Source organism: Schistocerca cancellata, chromosome 1 (assembly GCF_023864275.1).
Source record: "Schistocerca cancellata isolate TAMUIC-IGC-003103 chromosome 1, iqSchCanc2.1, whole genome shotgun sequence".
Classification (NCBI taxonomy): Eukaryota; Metazoa; Arthropoda; class Insecta; order Orthoptera; family Acrididae; genus Schistocerca; species Schistocerca cancellata.
The window spans coordinates 802,935,885-802,953,637 of NC_064626.1; the positions used below are offsets into that span (position 1 = coordinate 802,935,885).

At 40.5% G+C, this 17,753-nt stretch overlaps 1 protein-coding gene across 2 annotated transcripts in view; it reads left to right on the forward strand.

The window, feature by feature from the left end:
• Window positions 1-17,753, forward strand: part of LOC126187944 (afadin-like) — a 124,576-nt gene that overhangs the window by 27,245 nt on the left and 79,578 nt on the right. For both annotated transcript variants that reach the window (XM_049929323.1, XM_049929331.1), the window contains exon 2: window positions 12,110-12,419. In XM_049929323.1, the coding sequence (XP_049785280.1) occupies window positions 12,110-12,419 (310 nt within the window). The remainder of the gene's footprint in view (window positions 1-12,109; window positions 12,420-17,753) is intronic.

Sequence of the window (17,753 nt, forward strand, 5' to 3'; positions counted from 1 at the left end):
GGCCAGTAGCCCTCGAGACTCAAGGAACCAACACAACTGCCGGCTCACCATGTGTTCGAGCAACTTGTACAGAACACTGGTGAGGCTGATAGGGCGATAGTTAAAACATCTAGTGGGTTCTTACCAGGCTTTAACACTGGAACGATGGTACTTTCCCGTCATTTTGACGGGAATTCGCCGTCACTCGTGATGCGGTTGAAGATGGCAAGGAGGTGGTGCTGGTAATCCGCGGACAGATTTTTAAGCATTTGGAAATGGATGTGGTCTGGATACCCTTTCAGGTGTAGTGGCAGCAGCATCTCTCAGTGTATTACTACCAGTATAGAGGTTAGATGCTACTGGGATGACAGATACTGATGAAGATGGCGAATCAGATGAATTGTGAGTACCCTTTACTTTCTTGTACCAATGTACATGCTTTTTAAATACCTTCAATCTGGCTCTTGGCATGTCGAAGGGAAGAAAAATCAATGACCTCCCCAAATAGGACTTCTTCAAAACAAGCACATGGATTTAATTACAAAGTAAACAATACAAATCGTGCAATATCAGTTATCAACTGTCTTGCAGTGTAGCCACTAGAAAACTTAACTCTCTTGTGCTCAATTATATCCCTGGCAAGGTATTTAAAATACTTCTATGCATGTCAATATTTTATACACAATTTTTAATGGAGACTAAATATTTCGAAAATGCATTTTTCCAAAAATTGATTTTCTCATTGAAAAATTCATTCCGTATATCCTTAAGGAAGATGCAGCATTTGAGTGGACCCCTGCCTGCAACCACGTATTTGAGACTCTGAAAAGTAGCTTGCGTTTCACACTGTGCTTGGCCACTTACTAGGCAGAACTTCAGCTTGTAGTTGCAATGGACACATCACAATGTGGCGTGAGGACTGCATTGTCTCAACATCATGCTGATGGTTCAGAACAGCCCACACAGAAGAATTACTCTCAAATAGTGAAGGAGGCTCTTGATATTATTTATGTTATCAAGAAGTTTCATGTGTTTCTGTACACGTTAAGTTTGATTTGGTGACCGATCACAAGCCATTTGTCCCTTTTTCCAGACCCACGGCATACTTGTCGATGGACTCGGTTCATGAGATTCGTTTCCACACTATGGCTGAGCATTCAAAAGCAAATGCTCTTCTGTGTTTGCCAGTGGGACCTGATCGTGGTTTTGATCATGATGAAGTACTTTGTTTGTATCTCGACGAGGAATCTCGCTGGACAGTGAATAGATTCTCTATTACCAGTTCTCGCAATGCTCAAGCTGTCACCTCCGACCCTGTTCTTTGTCAAGTGCAATACTATGCTGAACAAAGATGACCTAAGTGACCTCAGGCTCATGCATTGGATGCTGTCTGCAATAATTTTTTGCTACAACGTAAGATTCGCATTTGTCGATGGTGTTCTCTTGTTGCACATAGAAAACCCTGTTCCACGGGTGGTCATTTTCGCAGCCCTCTGATGCGAAGTTCTTTGCCTTCTACATCAGGATCATTGGGGGTGTTTCGTGCATGAAGACGTCGGCTCAGTACCATGTCTACTGGTCCTGTTTTGATCGTGAGACTGAACATTTAATCACTGCTTGCTCTAAATGTGCAGGTCATCAGGCCTCTCCCTGGCAGTGTTATATTGACAATGGAGATGGTTATCAGTAGTGGGACCAGTAACGGCAAGTAAATTACAATGAAATCCAAACCTTTAGGTGCTTACAGGCGTTGATAAATATCAACGAGGACAGTTAAAAATGTGTGCCCCGACCGGGACTCGAAACTGGAATCTCCTGCTCATGGCAGATGATCTATCTGACTGAGCCATTGAGGACACATAGGATACTGCGACTGCAGGGACTGATCTCTGACATGCTCCCCGTGAGACCCACATTTCCAACTTACTGTCCACACACTACATTTGTAGTGCCCCTACCCACTATACTCATTACTCGCGGCAGTCAATCGACCGATTCCTGTAAGAGTTCGGGCAGTGTGGGTGCATCTGGATCATTGGCTGGTAAGCCTTATCTGTATGAAGATGGTATCTGTTCTTTCGGACATGTCCAAAAGAACAGATACCATCTTCATATATTCATACAGTAACAGCAATGTTGTTGAGGTAATTGATACAACAAGGAATCCATTGAGTAAGCTGTTCGAAATCAATTGTACCTGTAGAAGTCGAAAAGCATATTAACAAGAAGCAGCTGACGTTATTCTTTGAGCAGCAGCTATAATTGTGCTTCTGACAAATCGAGTCTTGTAAACATTGTCCATCCATCAGTATTGTCATAAGTTCTTATGGGCAACGAATGGTGTATGTATCAACTGCAGATTGTCACTTTAAAGCCACCACAAGGACAGAGTTTGCCTGTTGGCTCCTTGATATTGACTAATTGTGTAGCCCATTGACAGGACAAAATGGGTTCCATGATACCTGAAGTTGTTAATCTGTTCAATTCTTCCTTCACTTGAGTGTGAAGTGCAAAGTGAACTTGCTAGCATGGAAAAAATGGGATATATTTGAGAGTGATGTGCACTACGTAATCAACAGCCTTGATGAGTGTTGGTGAAAAAAGGACAGAATAGTCTTTGCTCTCCAACTCTTGATAATGTACAAGATCCAACACTAAATCTGTGGTGTCACCACCAGACACCACACTTGCTAGGTGGTAGCCTTTAAATCGGCCGCGGTCCGTTAGTATACGTCGGACCCGCGTGTCGCCACTATCAGTGATTGCAGACCGAGCGCCGCCACACGGCAGGTCTAGAGAGACTTACTAGCACTCGCCCCAGTTGTACAGCCGACTTTGCTAGCGATGGTTCACTGACAAATTACGCTCTCATTTGCCGAGACGATAGTTAGCATAGCCTTCAGCTACGTCATTTGCTACGACCTAGCAAGGCGCCATTACCAGTTACTATTGATGCTGTAAAACATGTACCGTCAAGAGCGATGTTCACCTATTATGGATTAAAGTTAAGTATTCTACCAGTTACCTCCTTTTTTCTGAAGTATAAAATCCGTGTCCTGTTCCAGACCTCATGCCAGCCTGCGTGAGCTTAAACGCGTGCCTTTCGGCTTCCTGTCATAGTGGGTTGGCTGTCTTGCCAATCCACAACAAAATCAACAGAATCTGAGACTGTAGGTCCAAAAGCCCATAAAGTGTCGAAACAAATGTCTGCACATGCACTGTCCACTATCAGAAATGTAACTGGCCAAACCACCACCTTATACATTGTTACTGCAGTAAACTGGCCAAAAATAGAAATCTGCTGACTGTTGTAGCTGACAAGACAGTGCGCCCTACACAAACAGACATGAGTGTTGCACACAGTTACAATGTGACCTTTCTTATGACGTATACAGCACGATAACCAACATTGCGGACAAGCAAGCCAGTTGTGTTGAACAAAAGAAGCAGGGTGGGGGTTGCAGAATGTTTTCAACTGCATTTGAGAATGCTGCACTGGTGCAATCTTTGCTTCTGAAGGTGTACTAGAATGGGTATGCTTGTTGCTGTCTGATGTGAGTTGACTGCCACTGTGTTAACACAAGAACGTAATTGGTGTCCAGTGGCATGAAAAACTTCAGATGCTTGCACTGTTTTGAGTACTACTTCTAAAGAATTGCAAATGCATTTTGGTAGACTTCCTTATCGGAGATGGACCAAATGATAGTATCCTGCACTATGGACTCTGTGTAAGACTCTTTATATTGTGTAGCAACGAAAGGAACTTATGACTTAAACCCTGCAGTTCTGTCATCCAAGAATGATGTGATTCATGGGGCTGCTTCGTAAACTGATAGAGCTCCACTCCTGTGGAAACCACATGGGTATATTTGTGATGATATGAAGTCAGTAAATTATGCATGTCATCAAATGAGAGAGATGCCTGATCCTGAAAGGGTGCTAATTAACCCAACAAATTAACGAGTGGTACAATTAGGAAAAGATCCATGACAGAAAAAGAACTTTAATGGAGGAATCTAAAGGTCATACAATTCCATGTCCTTGGGAGACTCATCACAGGTGGGGAAGTTGGGGGTAGGCCGTCAGTACTCTCTCCAATATGGTCATGTACCCCTACTGCTGCCAAAGGAGATTCCGAAGGACAGCCTCCAAGTTCACAGCTGTCAACATTGTCGCTTCAACAATGACAACATGTGTGAAAATCAAAGCTTACTTGTCGCCACTTGTGTAGCAACAAACACAATTCAGAAAGTTCATAAAAATTACGATACCAAAACCAAAATATGTTCAGTAGATTGTCCTTGTATGTTGTCAGATTGGCGTCAGTAGACTTTTTTAAGAAGCTGTGTATTTACTCTTCATTATTGGTCCATGCATGAGTGGGAACAGCACCAATATATTTCATAAAACTGTAGCTGAAAATGTGATTTTTCAGGACATCATATCTTGGGGTCTATTGATAACAGAGAAAGGGGTCAAGTGTTTTAGATAGCCCATGGCCTAGCAACCATTTGTATACCTGTTGGAAGAACGTGCATACTGTAGCTATCCTACAATACAGGGTCAAAATTTAAACTTCATAGACTTCCTTTAGCCTAGGCAAATTGAACAAATCGGTTGGTTTTTTGCATTAGATGTGATCTAGTGTGTTTTCCTGAGAAAACTGCTAAAAATCCATGATTTTTGGTTACCAAAAGTATCAATTGTGGGGAAGGCCACTTCAGCAATTTCTATTCACGGCATGTCATTGAAGTTTTTCCAAATGTTCTCTAGATACTGATCTCAGGAAACTTCAAAACTTTTTCCAATATCATTATCCATTATAGAGATTCAGAGGTTTAAAGTTACTGTATGTATGCGTGTCAAATATGAACCTAACATCTGGTCCGAGGCGCAAATGTTTTAACAGATACAATGATCTCATGGCAAGGGTTGTGGGGTCATCGCAAGGATTCTGAGGTGACCAAAGTATGTTATAGTCACAATTTTTTCACCACTGTAACTTTGATGTACATCTCTATATAATGGGCACTTTACTCCTGTACAAGTACTTCCTTGTCGTGTGGGGGAGTGGCTATGTACGTAAAAAAAACAGTGTTCCATTTGAGTCCATAGACAAATCGTGACACTGTACTGAACAGATATTTGAATGTTGTGCAGGAGCAGTTGAATTTAGTGAAACTAAATTAGGTCCCCTAACTCCGTCTTCAGAGCATTTCTGCTCAAGCTAGGGAGGGTTCTTGTGTCACTTTGTAGGAAGTACCAGAAACTAGTTATATGTGGTGACTTCAATATAAATTTTGTATATGATGGTGCAAGAAAAAGGATGTGGGTTAGATCTCCTGAATTCATATGATCTGAGGCAGACTGTGTTTTTTCCAACTGGGGTGCAGGGGAACAGTAGCACAGTAGCACAGCCATAGGCAATATTTTTATTCATTCTTACTAGATGGGCATTCTGTTAGTAAAAGCGTGAATGGCCTTTCAGACCGTGATGCACAAATTTTAACACTAAACGGCTTTTGTACTCAAACCAATGTCATATTTAATTACAAACATGTATGAAAGTTAATCCAACAGCAATAGAGAGTTTTTTAAATCGTGTCAAGGAACAAGAGTGGCAGGATGTTTATAGTGCTGATAACATAGATATTAATACATTGCTTTCCTTAACAAATTTCTCATGCTCTTTGAGAGTTGCTTTCCATTATAACGTCCTAAATGGGGTACTAGCAGTAATAGGCAGCCCGGGTGGCTGACTAGTGGGATAAGCATATATTGTAGAACAAAGCGAGAATTATGTCATAATGTTAGAAGTAGTCACAATCAAGCTACAGTAGCTCATTACAAACAGTATTTTAAGGTGCTTAAAAATGTTATTAGGAAGGCAAAGAGTATGTGATATACAAATAGAATAGCTAATTCACAGGATAGAATTAAAACCATATGGTCAGTTGTGAAGGAAGTGTCTGGTCAGCAGCACAAGGTCGATAATACAAAGTCAGTTCGCAGTAAAAATATTTCTGTTACTGATAAATCAGATATATGCACAGTATTTAACAATCATTTTCTGAGCATTACTGGTAAATTAAATAAAATTTTAGTTTCTAAAGGAAATCGTATAACTTTCTTGGCAAATGCCTTTCTGAGATTGATGTCTGAAATACTCCTCAGTGATACAGACAAGAGGGAGATTGAGTCAATAATTAAATCACTGAAGACTAAGGACTCTCATGGTTATGATGGAGTGTCTAGCAGAATATTAAAATACTGTGCTGCACATGTTAGCCCTGTATTTAGCCAATTTCTAATTTTTCCTTTACGAATGGTCAGTTTCCTGAGCGATTAAAGTACACAGTAGTAAAGCCGCTTTATAAAAAGGGAGAAAGGGATAATTTAGATAATTTTAGACCTATTTCTATGCCATCAGTGTTTGCAAAAGTTATTGAAAAGGCTGCATATGTAAGGATAATTGATCATTTTATATCACACGATTTGCTATCAAATGTACAGTTCGGCTTTAGAAGTCATTTAACAACTGAAAATGCTTTATTATCTTTTCTCTGTGAGGTAATGGATGGGCTAAACAAAAGGTTTTGAACACTTGGCATATATTTTGATTTAACTAAGGCATTTGGTTGTGTTGATCACAAAATATTGCTTCAGAAGTTGTGTCATTACGGAATACGGGGAGTAGCTCACAATTGGTTCACCTCTTAAGCAACAGGCAGTGAAAGGTAATTACTGGGGTGGGGGGTGGGGGGGGACTGCCCCAGGGATCAGTGATCAGTGATATGCCCTGTAGTATTACAAGTAACTCTAAAATATTTCGGTGTGCTGATGACACTAGCTTGTAGTAAAGAATGTTGTGTGCAACACTGGCTAAGTTTCAAATAGTGCAGTACATGACCTAAGTTCACGGCTTGTAGAAAATGAAGTAACGTTAAATCACAATAAGACTCAGTTTTTACAGTTTCTAACACACAATTCAACAAAACCTGACTTTTAATTTCACAGAATGGGCATATGATTAGTGAAACTGAACAGTTCAAATTTCTAAGTGTTCAGATAGATAGTAAGCTGTCATGGAAAGACCAGATTCAGGTATCAGAAGTGAGTGATCATTTAACATGGAAATTAGTCTGCTTATTTTCATTCACTTATGTTGTATGGTATTATATTTTGGGGTAACTCTTCCCATTCTAAAAGGATATTTTTGGCTCAGAAATGGGCACTTGGGGCAATAAGTGGTGTAAGTTCATGAACCTCTTGTCAACCCGTGTTCACGAGTCTGGGTATTTTGACATTGGCCTCTCAATATATATATTCCTTATTGTCATTTCTTGTTAACAATATTAACTTATTCCCAAGAATAAGCAGCTTTCACTGGTTAATACTCGGCAGATATAAAACCTGCATTTGGATCGGAGTTCCTTAACTCTTGTGCAAAAAGGTGTGCAGTATACTGCTGCATCCATTTTCAATAAGCTACCACTCGAATTCAAAAATCTTGGCAGTAATCCATGCGTTTTCCAATCGAAAGTGAAGAGTTTCCTCGTGGGTCACTCATTCTATTGTGTCGAGGAGTTCCTTTAAGAATCAAGCTGATTCTTATTGTGTTGTTTATAGCGTTCACTTAAACTTATGGACTGACATTTTTGGGTTCATGAACATTTATTTTTATCTCTTATTACTTGTATGTTGTAATTTCATGTACTGACACGTTCCATGACCTTGGAGATTTGCTCTTCAACTTGGTCCTACGGAACTTGACGTGTAAATAAGAAATAAATAAAAAATTGACCTGGAAATTATTCAATATTGTCACCTGGTGGCATAAACTCCTTCGTGTACTTGCCAATCAAACACCACATTTTTTGGTGTACTCGTAGGTATAGCCTAAATATGTTGTGCGTTTTTATATTAAGTGAACTTGCATTGGAAGGGAGGCAATTTTGTGTTAACTTTTCATTATGTGTACCTATTTGTTGTTTTTATATCTCAAAGTATGTAAATGGTTATAATAGAAGGAAACATTCCATGAAGGAAAAATATACCTAAAAACAAAGATGATGTGACTTACCAAATGAAAGTGCTGGCAGGTCGACAGACACACAAACGAACACAAACATACACACAAAATTCAAGCTTTTGCAACAAACTGTTGCCTCATCAGGAAAGAGGGAAGGAGAGGGAAAGACGAAAGGATGTGGGTTTTAAGGGAGAGGGTAAGGAGTCATTCCAGTCCCGGGAGCGGAAAGACTTACCTTATGGGGAAAAAAGGACGGGTATACACTCGCGCGCACACACACACATCCATCCACACATATACAGATACAAGCAGACATGTGTTGTCTGCTTGTGTCTGTATATGTGTGGATGGATATGTGTGTGTGTGCGCGAGTGTATACCCGTCCTTTTTTCCCCATAAGGTAAGTCTTTCCACTCCCGGGACTGGAATGACTCCTTACCCTCTCCCTTAAAACCCACATCCTTTCGTCTTTCCCTCTCCTTCCCTCTTTCCTGATGAGGCAACAGTCTGTTGCGAAAGCTTGAATTTTGTGTGTATGTTTGTGTTCGTTTGTGTGTCTGTCGACCTGCCAGCACTTTCATTTGGTAAGTCACATCATCTTTGTTTTTAAAGTATGTAAATGTGTTGAAGTGTATAAATAAAATGTCAAAACTCCATTGGCCTACAGGATTTGTTTTATTTAAACAGTACATCTTGCTGTACCAGGAAAAGGAAGAAAACAAAATGAAAAATGCTCCTCTCGGAGTACAAAAATGGCGCATATGGTGTTCTTTAAAAGAATCTGACAGAAAAGTGAGGAACCAGCGGCCTCAGTCCTCATTCTGCCTTGTGCTGAGAAAGACAGTGCAGTGGAAGAAAGAGGTGACAGAACCAGTGGGAGAGAAAGAGAGAAGAGACAGTGGCAGGAAGAGAGAGAGAGAGAGAGAGAGAGAGAGAGAGAGAGAGAGAGAGAGATGGTGGGAGCAAAGGAGAGCAGAGACAGTGGAAATCAAAAAGAGGGGTGAGTGGAGATCATACATAGACTTGGGGGGTAGGTGGGATTCTGGACACCACCATCGCCTTAGCTGCCACCCCCATGCCATATCTCCGCCCACCCCACCCCTCTCCGGATCAGGGAACTTGGTATATAACACGAAAAAATTTGCCCACTTCACCCCCCCCCCCTCCCCACTCTAGGACAAGGACATGTGTGGATAGGAGACAATGGTGGTTGAAGAGAAAGGTAGAAAGATAGCAGATTGTAAGCAAGAAAGAAAGAGGCATTAGTAATGGGGTAAAGACAGTGGTACTGGGGCAGAGAGACAAGACAGTGAAAGTGACAGAGATGGAGGTAGTGAAAGTGGGAGAGACAGACATGGGAAAATGCCAATAGGAGAAAAAGAAGACAGTAGGAAAGACATATATAGACAGTGGCAGTGAGAAAAATTTTTCTTTGTTTAAATAACATGAGTATGTTTGCATGCCAGAATTTTTGGTCTGGAAGTGGAATGATGATTGAGCCAGCAGGTTACCCACTTTTCTGTAAGAATCTTTTTAAAGAGGAGCGTATTTATCTTTTTTTGTGCTGTGACAAGAGCATTTTTCAGCTAGTGCATAATTTATTTGGCCGCTTGGTGGATCCACTGTTGTAAGCATTTTTATACCCATCTCCATTGATGACAGACAGCTCCTGTCTTGACCAATTCTTCTTCATCTGTGTTCTTTCATACTTTTCTTCATGGGCAGAATCAAGAATAAATCCTGTGTTGTTAGATGAGAGGGGTGTATGGCAAGGTTGTCATGCCATTTCTGACTAAAAACTGCCACACTGAGATACCTTTGTGAGCAGAAGCATTATCTTATTGGAAAATCCAGAGGTAGTTTGTTTTCGATACACAGTTACAGTCTTCGTGAGTGTGACCCTTTGGAACAAACTATGAATGTACAATATACCCTCAAACAGAGCTTTTTTGTTTTAGATTTTGGGTTCATAACCACAGTGCACTTGGAAATAGACTGTATGTCAATTGGGTCTGTTCTTTCAAAGTACAGTTGCTTCCAATTGACATATTTTCTACTGCTCGGACATAATCTGAGGCACAATTTGTCAACAATTATTCTCAAATATTCCAGGCATTTTAGCACTCCAATTTTTTTCCATGCTTGAAGTCCTTGTTCTACTATTCTTGCTGCTCCCTCCTCCCCTCCTAGGAAGCCACATGTGGTGAGTGAACTGGTTCCCCAGCCAGTTGTGAAATTGCTTCCCCTTCCCCATGTCCAGCCCCTATCGTTGGTCATCTGTGTGACTAGGCCCTGCTCACACACTTTTGACACTGTAACAAACCCCTTTTATGTATAGGCTGTTTCTCTTTTCTTGTTTACTAACTTCTTACATTTTTCCTTTGCCTTGATGTTTGTGGCTTTTCTTTTCATCTCTTTCTGCCTGTGTATTCCCGAATCCTGGCTCATACATTTTGACCTGTGACGGCTGACTTTGTAACCGCACAGTTGTCAGCTTGTGTGTTGACAGATAGGGCTCGCATGCACCTCTTGGTAAAGGCCAGCCTCTAGGAAGGGGTTATTGCCTGGGTTGCTACCTTACCAATTGTCAGTGAATCTCAAAATTTGGTAAGTGTGTCGTGAGATATGTAAATGATCACCTAAGGCAGTTTAGTACCCCTGCGTTGGGAGCATAAGGAGGAAGGATTGCCTTCTGAGATACTGACAATCATAATGGATCAAAGTGCAATGAGTACAACAAACAGACCCATTTAACCTTGGTCCAATTAACAGAAATGGAATGAAAGTAAGATACTAACAAAACTTGCAGCTGACCCTGACAACCTCACTTATCACTGACCGGCAAAATTCTGTATCCTCGTTCGACAAGCATAAAGGAACTAAGCAGACTATCACTCCTTCCCTTCCCCAACTTTTGAAATCCTTCTCAATGGGAATCCTTTGTCAAAACATTTCCCTGCTGACATCCTCTTTACCAGTGTGAATCCCAAATCGATCCTGTATCATAAAGATGGCTGATTGACCTAAGGAAGAAAACCCTGCCACTGAAGAAATAATGGAGCAGGATGCACATGCATGTTAATTCTGTAGCCCAATGCTTAACCAGGTGTTCCAAAGCTGTCAAGGTAATTACTGCTAAACCTGCAGTCATCCTCAAATATGGGTATCCTTCAATGGACTACGTGCAGCATCAGATCGCAAGGTGCACAACTGCAGATATTCTACATTCACAATCCCCAGCTGTAGTATGCCTGCAGAAAATGCAGATAAAAAAATGGCAATCATGAAGAAGTTGGATAATCCTTTTGGATGTAAGAGTTGACATCATGTGATATTTCAAATCTTAGAGTGTTGACTGAGTGGACCAGCAAACTGGTTTAAAATGTGAATAAAGTGCAAAATTAATATGGCCATCCCTTGCACCCATCTGAGTTCCCTCACCTTGCCTCGCATTTTAGCATGTTGTCTCATTCTAGTCAAAAAAATTTGTGTGAAATCTTATGGGACTTAACTGCTAAGGTCATCAGCCCCTAAGCTTACACACTACTTAACCTAAATTATCCTAAGGACAAACACACACACCCATGCCCAAGGGAGGACTCGAACCTCCGCTGGGACCACCCACACAGTCCATGACTGCAGCGCCTTAGACCGCTCGGCTAATTCCACGCTCATTATAGTCCTCTGCCAGTTTTCTCTGCTTTTGGTTTTCCCCATTACCTACTTTACCACGCTTTCCTATACCCGCATACCTATTATTTACATTCCCATCCACTTCCCTATGGCTTTGCCACTGTTTCCATCACTCTTTCTGAGGATTTTATGGCTGCTTATATCTTTCTTTTCCTTTTTTATTCTATCTTGCGTGTTTAGTTATTTGATTTTGACTTGCTTTGTCATTTTGGCAATGTTCTGTTGTAAAAAAATAATACACTAACCTCATAATGTAAAAGATAAATAGGTGAAGCAGGACTGGTGTGGATTATCATGTGTGTCTTAACAATTTTATTCCTGGTAAAAAGTCTCTCATAAAATAAATACTTATTCCTTCAACGAGTTTTTTAAGTCTTATGCAGTTCTTGTATGTTTATTTCACAGCGAAGCCAAATACAGTTGAAACGATTTTGGGAAAATCGTAAAGCTAAGATAAAGAGAAGTCTGCAGAAGCTTCTAACTGCCAACAATGAACTTGGAAAATCTGAATCACCACATATAGATAACCAATTGTTTGAGTACTCTACATCCTCACTGAGATCAACAGCAACACCTGTTGGTGCATCATTATTTAGTTATCCTGCCATAAAGAGCAATCTTACTTTTCCAAATCCTGAAGTTACTCCACATTTCATAGAATCTGCCTCCTACACAGTGTATCAGGGCGAAGGGAGGAGCATCACTGACTCTCCAGGTAAGTTTAGTAGGTTAGTCTTCTACTTTTATCCATTATTATTTCAGTAGTGTATAATTTTTTCATTGGTCTATAGAGTAAATTCACTAGTGAGTTGCAGAGCCAAATGCTGACAGTTGAAAACAATGGTTTAACCTCTACAGTATGTTTCTAATTTTAGGAATAACAAACGCATTCTATATTTTTGGAATGTTTCATAAAGCCTTACAAGTATTTCTGGATAAGGTAGGATGTGTTCACTATGACATAATGCATCCATGCTCTACAAAGCCACTCTGCCCAGTTACAGGTGTGAATGATGCACCAGATGAATAATTGTTGATAAGTCTCTCCTTGAGCTTGAATCAATGTAATTTTATCTCTATGATCTTTTTACAAGACATACATAGAAGAATATAGTATATTGATTGACTCTTCTGTGAATGTACATGCTCAAAATTCAACAATAAACCATAGCATGATGCAAAACACCTCTCTTTTAGCATCTGCCACTGGAGTTGAATAAACATCCACGTGATGCTTATGTGTCTGCTAAACGAACTAGTGACAAAATGCACTGCCCTTCTTTGGATTTTCTCTATTTCCCTTGTGCATCCTATTGGGCAATGGTCTCGGTCTGATGGAGTACTCGAGTGCTGGTTGAATGAAGATTTTGTAAGACGACACCTGTGTAGGTGGACTGTGTGTTCTGAGGAGTCTTCCAGTAAATATCAACAGATATCTGCCTTTTCTGCATTTAGTTTCACATGGTCATTCCACTTTAAATTGATCGTACTCCCATATATTTAATGGGTTTGATTGCTTCCAGAGAACTGTTTGGCAATTGAGTCATTACACACACACACACACACACACACACACACACACACACACACACACAGAGTATGTATGTCTGAAAATTTCTTTCCATTGAGAATGACATGACGTGCTGTATTTGCTAGGAATTCGTCAGTCCAATTCTAAAGGTTTTCTGATACTCTGCAAACCTGTCTTGTTCATTAGGCAACAGCATGGGACTATATTGGTTCGCCTTCCAGAGGACAATGAACATGGAACCATCCAAGGTGCAGGATACACTGCCTCTTGGATGTCTTTGATGAATAAAGTAAGCTGAGTCTCTTGCAGTTGTTGTTAGTGGAATTCATGTTGGCCCTACAAAGGAGATTTTTCAGTCTCCAGGAAGGTCATAATACATAATCTTAAAACATGTTCCATTGTTCTATTAACAGTCTGATGTCAGCGATATGGGTCTATAGTTGTGTTTGTTCGATGACCCCTTTTACAAATGGGAATGACCTGCACATTTTTCAAATCATTTGGAATATTACATTTCTCCGGCGACTGATAGTAGACCTCTGCTAGAAGAGGAACAAGGTCTGTATTGAGAATTGTATAAGTATCTCATCAGGCTCAGTTCCTTTTCTCTGTCAAGTGATTTTGGTTTATTTTCAATTTTGCAGACACATATTTAATATCAGTGTTTCTGGTCTTTGTGCAGCAACTGAGAGGAGAGTATGCAGTACAATCTTCCTCAGTGAAACAATGTTTGAAAATGGAATCCAGTATTTGAGCGTTCTCTTTATTATCCTCATTTTCAGTGCCATTATTGCAACTGTCTGTACAGGCAGCTTTTTACTGGACCCTTCACATATGACTGTCTTCTACTAATTTTAGCTGCATTCAGTTTTTGTTTGTCTACAAGGCTGTGGTTATGTTTAAATCTGCAGTGATTCTCAGTTTGCTTTCTGAGCAGCTTTCTAACATGCCTGTTGAACCGTGGTGGGGTCTTTCCCATTTTCTGTAACTTAGCTCAGCACATAACTTTGTATGGCATATTGTGCAATATTCTTAAACATTGTCCATTTATATCCAACATTTTCAGCCTCAAAGACATTGGTGGCTCATGTGAAATGAAGTGTGTTTCTTGTTGCACTTATTAAGCAGAAATATCTTCTACCTTTCATAACATATCTGTTAATACCTATTGTGGCTTTATGATCAGTGATTCTCGGCTCTGTTAACAGAGCTGAAATGTTTGGTCCTATTTGTAACCAGATACTACTCTCATGAGTTGTTTATCTGATTAATTGCTAAAGATAATTTTTGGATGGGGCATACAAAATAGTTATACACAATTCCTTGTCCCTGCTACCCGTCTTAATCACTTGAGTCTCCCGGTGTATATCTGGTAATCTCAAATCTCCCCCTAATACTGTATATGGCCAGCACATTTTCTGTGAAACATTACACCAACCCAATTTATTTTGTATTTGAAATCTGTTTTAATCTTACTAGATATTGTTGTATTATTTGTGGCAATGAGGATCTACATCAACATTTATATTTATACTCCGCAAGCCACCCAACTGTGTGTGGTGGAGGGCACTTTATGTGCCACTGTCATTACCTCCCTTTCCTGTTCAGTCACGTATGGTTCACAGGAAGAACGACTGTTGGAAAGCCTATGTGCGCGCTCGAATCTCTCTAATTTTACATTAGTGATCTCCTCGGGAGGTATAAGTAGGGGGAAGTAATATATTCGTTACATCATCCAGAAACGCACCCTCTCAAAACCTGGACAGCAAGCTACACCACGATGCAGAGCGCCTCTCTTGCAGAGTCTGCCACTTGAGTTTGCTAAACATCTCCGTAACGCTATCACGTTTACCAAATAACCCTGTGACGAAACACGCTACTCTTCTTTGGATCTTCTCCATCTCCTCTGTCAACCCGACCTGGTACGGATCCCACACTGATGAGCAACACTCAAGTATAAGTCGAACGAGTGTCTTGTAAGCCACCTCCTTTGTTGATGGACTACATTTTCTAAGGACTCTCCCAATGAATCTCAACCTGGCACCCGCCTCACCAACAATTAATTTTATATGATCATTCCACTTCAAATCATTCCGCACGCATACTCCCAGATATTTTACAGAAGTAACTGCTACCAGTGTTTGTTCCGCTATCATATAATCATACAATAAAGGATCCTTCTTTCTGTGTATTCGCAATATGTTACATTTGTTTATGTTAAGGGTCAGCTGCCACTCCCTGCACCAAGTGCCTATCCGCTGCAGATCTTCCTGCACTTCGCTGCAATTTTCTAATGCTGCAACTTATCTGTATACCTACAGCATCATCCGCGAAAAGCCGCATGGAACTTCCGACACTATCTACTAGGTCATTTACATATATTGTGAAAAGCAATGGTCCCATAACACTCCGCTGTGGCACACCAGAGGTTGCTTTAACGTCTGTAGACGTCTCTCCACTGAGAACAACATACTGTGTTCTGTTTGCTAAAAACTCTTCAATCCAGCCACACAGCTGGTCTGATATTCTGTAGGCTCTTACTTTGTTTATCAGGCGACAGTGCGGAACTGTATCAAACGCCTACCAGAAGTCAAGGAAAATGGCATCTACCTAGGAGCCTGTATCTAATATTTTCTGGATCTCATGAACAAATAAAGTGAGTTGGGTCTCACACAATTGCTGTTTCCGGAATCCATGTTGATTCCTACAGAGTAGCTTCTGAGTTTCCAGAAATGACATGATAAGCGAGCAAAAAACATGTTCTAAAATTCTACAACAGATTGATGTCAGAGATATAGGCCTATAGTTTGTGCATATGCTCGACGACCCTTCTTGAAAACCGGGACTACCTGTGCTCTTTTCCAATCATTTGGAACCTTCCATTCCTCTAGAGACTTGCGGTACACGGCTGTTAGAAGGGGGGCAAGTTCTTTCGTGTACTCTGTGTAGAATCGAATTGGTGTCCCATCAGGTCCAGTGGACTTTCCTCTGTTGAGTGATTTCAGTTGCTTTTCTATTCCTTTGACACTTATTTCGATGTCAGTCATTTTTTTCGTTCGTGCGAGGATTTAGAGAAGGAACTGCAGTGTGGTCTTCCTTTGTGAAACAGCTTTGGAAAAAGGTGTTTAGTATTTCAGCTTTAAGCGTGTCATCCTCTGTTTCAATGCCATCATCATCCCAGAGTCTCTGGATATGCTGTTTCAATCCACTTACTGATTTAACGTAAGACCAGAACTTCGTAGGATTTTCTGTCAAGTCGGTAACATAGAATTTTACTTTCGAATTCACTGAATGCTTCACGCATAGCCCTCCTTACGCTAACTTTGACATCATTTAGCTTCTGTTTGTCTGAGAGGTTTTGCCTGCGTTTAAATTTGCAGTGAAGCTCTCTTTGCTTCCACAGTAGTTTTGTAACTTTGTTGTTGAACCACGGTGGGTTTTTCCCGTTCCTCACAGTTTTACTCGGCGCATACCTGTCTAAAACGCGTTTTACGATTGCCTTGAAATTTTTCCATAAACACTCAACATGGTCAGTGTCAGAACAGAAATTTTCATTTTGATCTGTTAGGTAGTCTGAAATCTGCTTCCTATTACTCTTGCTAAACAGATAAACCTTCCTCCCTTTTTTTATATTCCTATTGACTTCCATATTCAGGGATGCTGCAATTGGCCTTATGATCACTGATTCCCTGTTCTGCGCTTACAGAGTCAAAAAGCTCGGGTCTGTTTGTCATCAGTAGGTCCAAGACGTTATCTTCATGAGTCGGTTCTCTGTTTAATTGCTCGCGGTAATTTTTGCATAGTGCACTCAGTATAATGTCACTCAATGCTCTGTCCCTGCCACCCATCCTAAACATCTGAATGTCCCACCTAAAACTATAACATGCTGAGGAAATTTATGTGAAATGTATTCCAGATTTTCTCTCAGTTGTTCTGCCACCAGTGCTGCTGAGTCAGGAGGCCGGTAAAAGGAGCCAATTATTAACTTAGCTCATTTGTTGAGTATAACCTCCACCCATAATAATTCACATGAACTATCCACTTCTATTTCACTACAGGATAAACTGCTGCTAACAGCAACAAACACGCCACCACCGGTTGCGTGCAATCTATCCTTTCTAAACACCATCTGTGCCTCTGTAAAAATTTCGGCAGAATTTAACTCTGGCTTCAGCCAGCTTTCCGTACCTATAACGATTTCAGCTTCGGTGCTTTCTATCAGCACTTGAAGTTCCGGTACTTTACCAACGCAGCTTTGACAGTTTAAAATTACAATACCGATTGCTGCTTGATGATTGATGCCTCCATTACCACTCCCATGCAATTTTGTGATAAACATTCCAATCAGAATTGAGAATTCCTTTTCTATTAACCTCCAGTTTCATCCACCTTTCTGTCCTTAGTACTATGTGGGCATTATAGGGATCAATTTCTTCATCTTCTGAAATCAGAATGTAATTTACTGGCCCTGTGAAGATTTTTGAATCCTAAAAACACGAGCAAATGCATTTCACACCT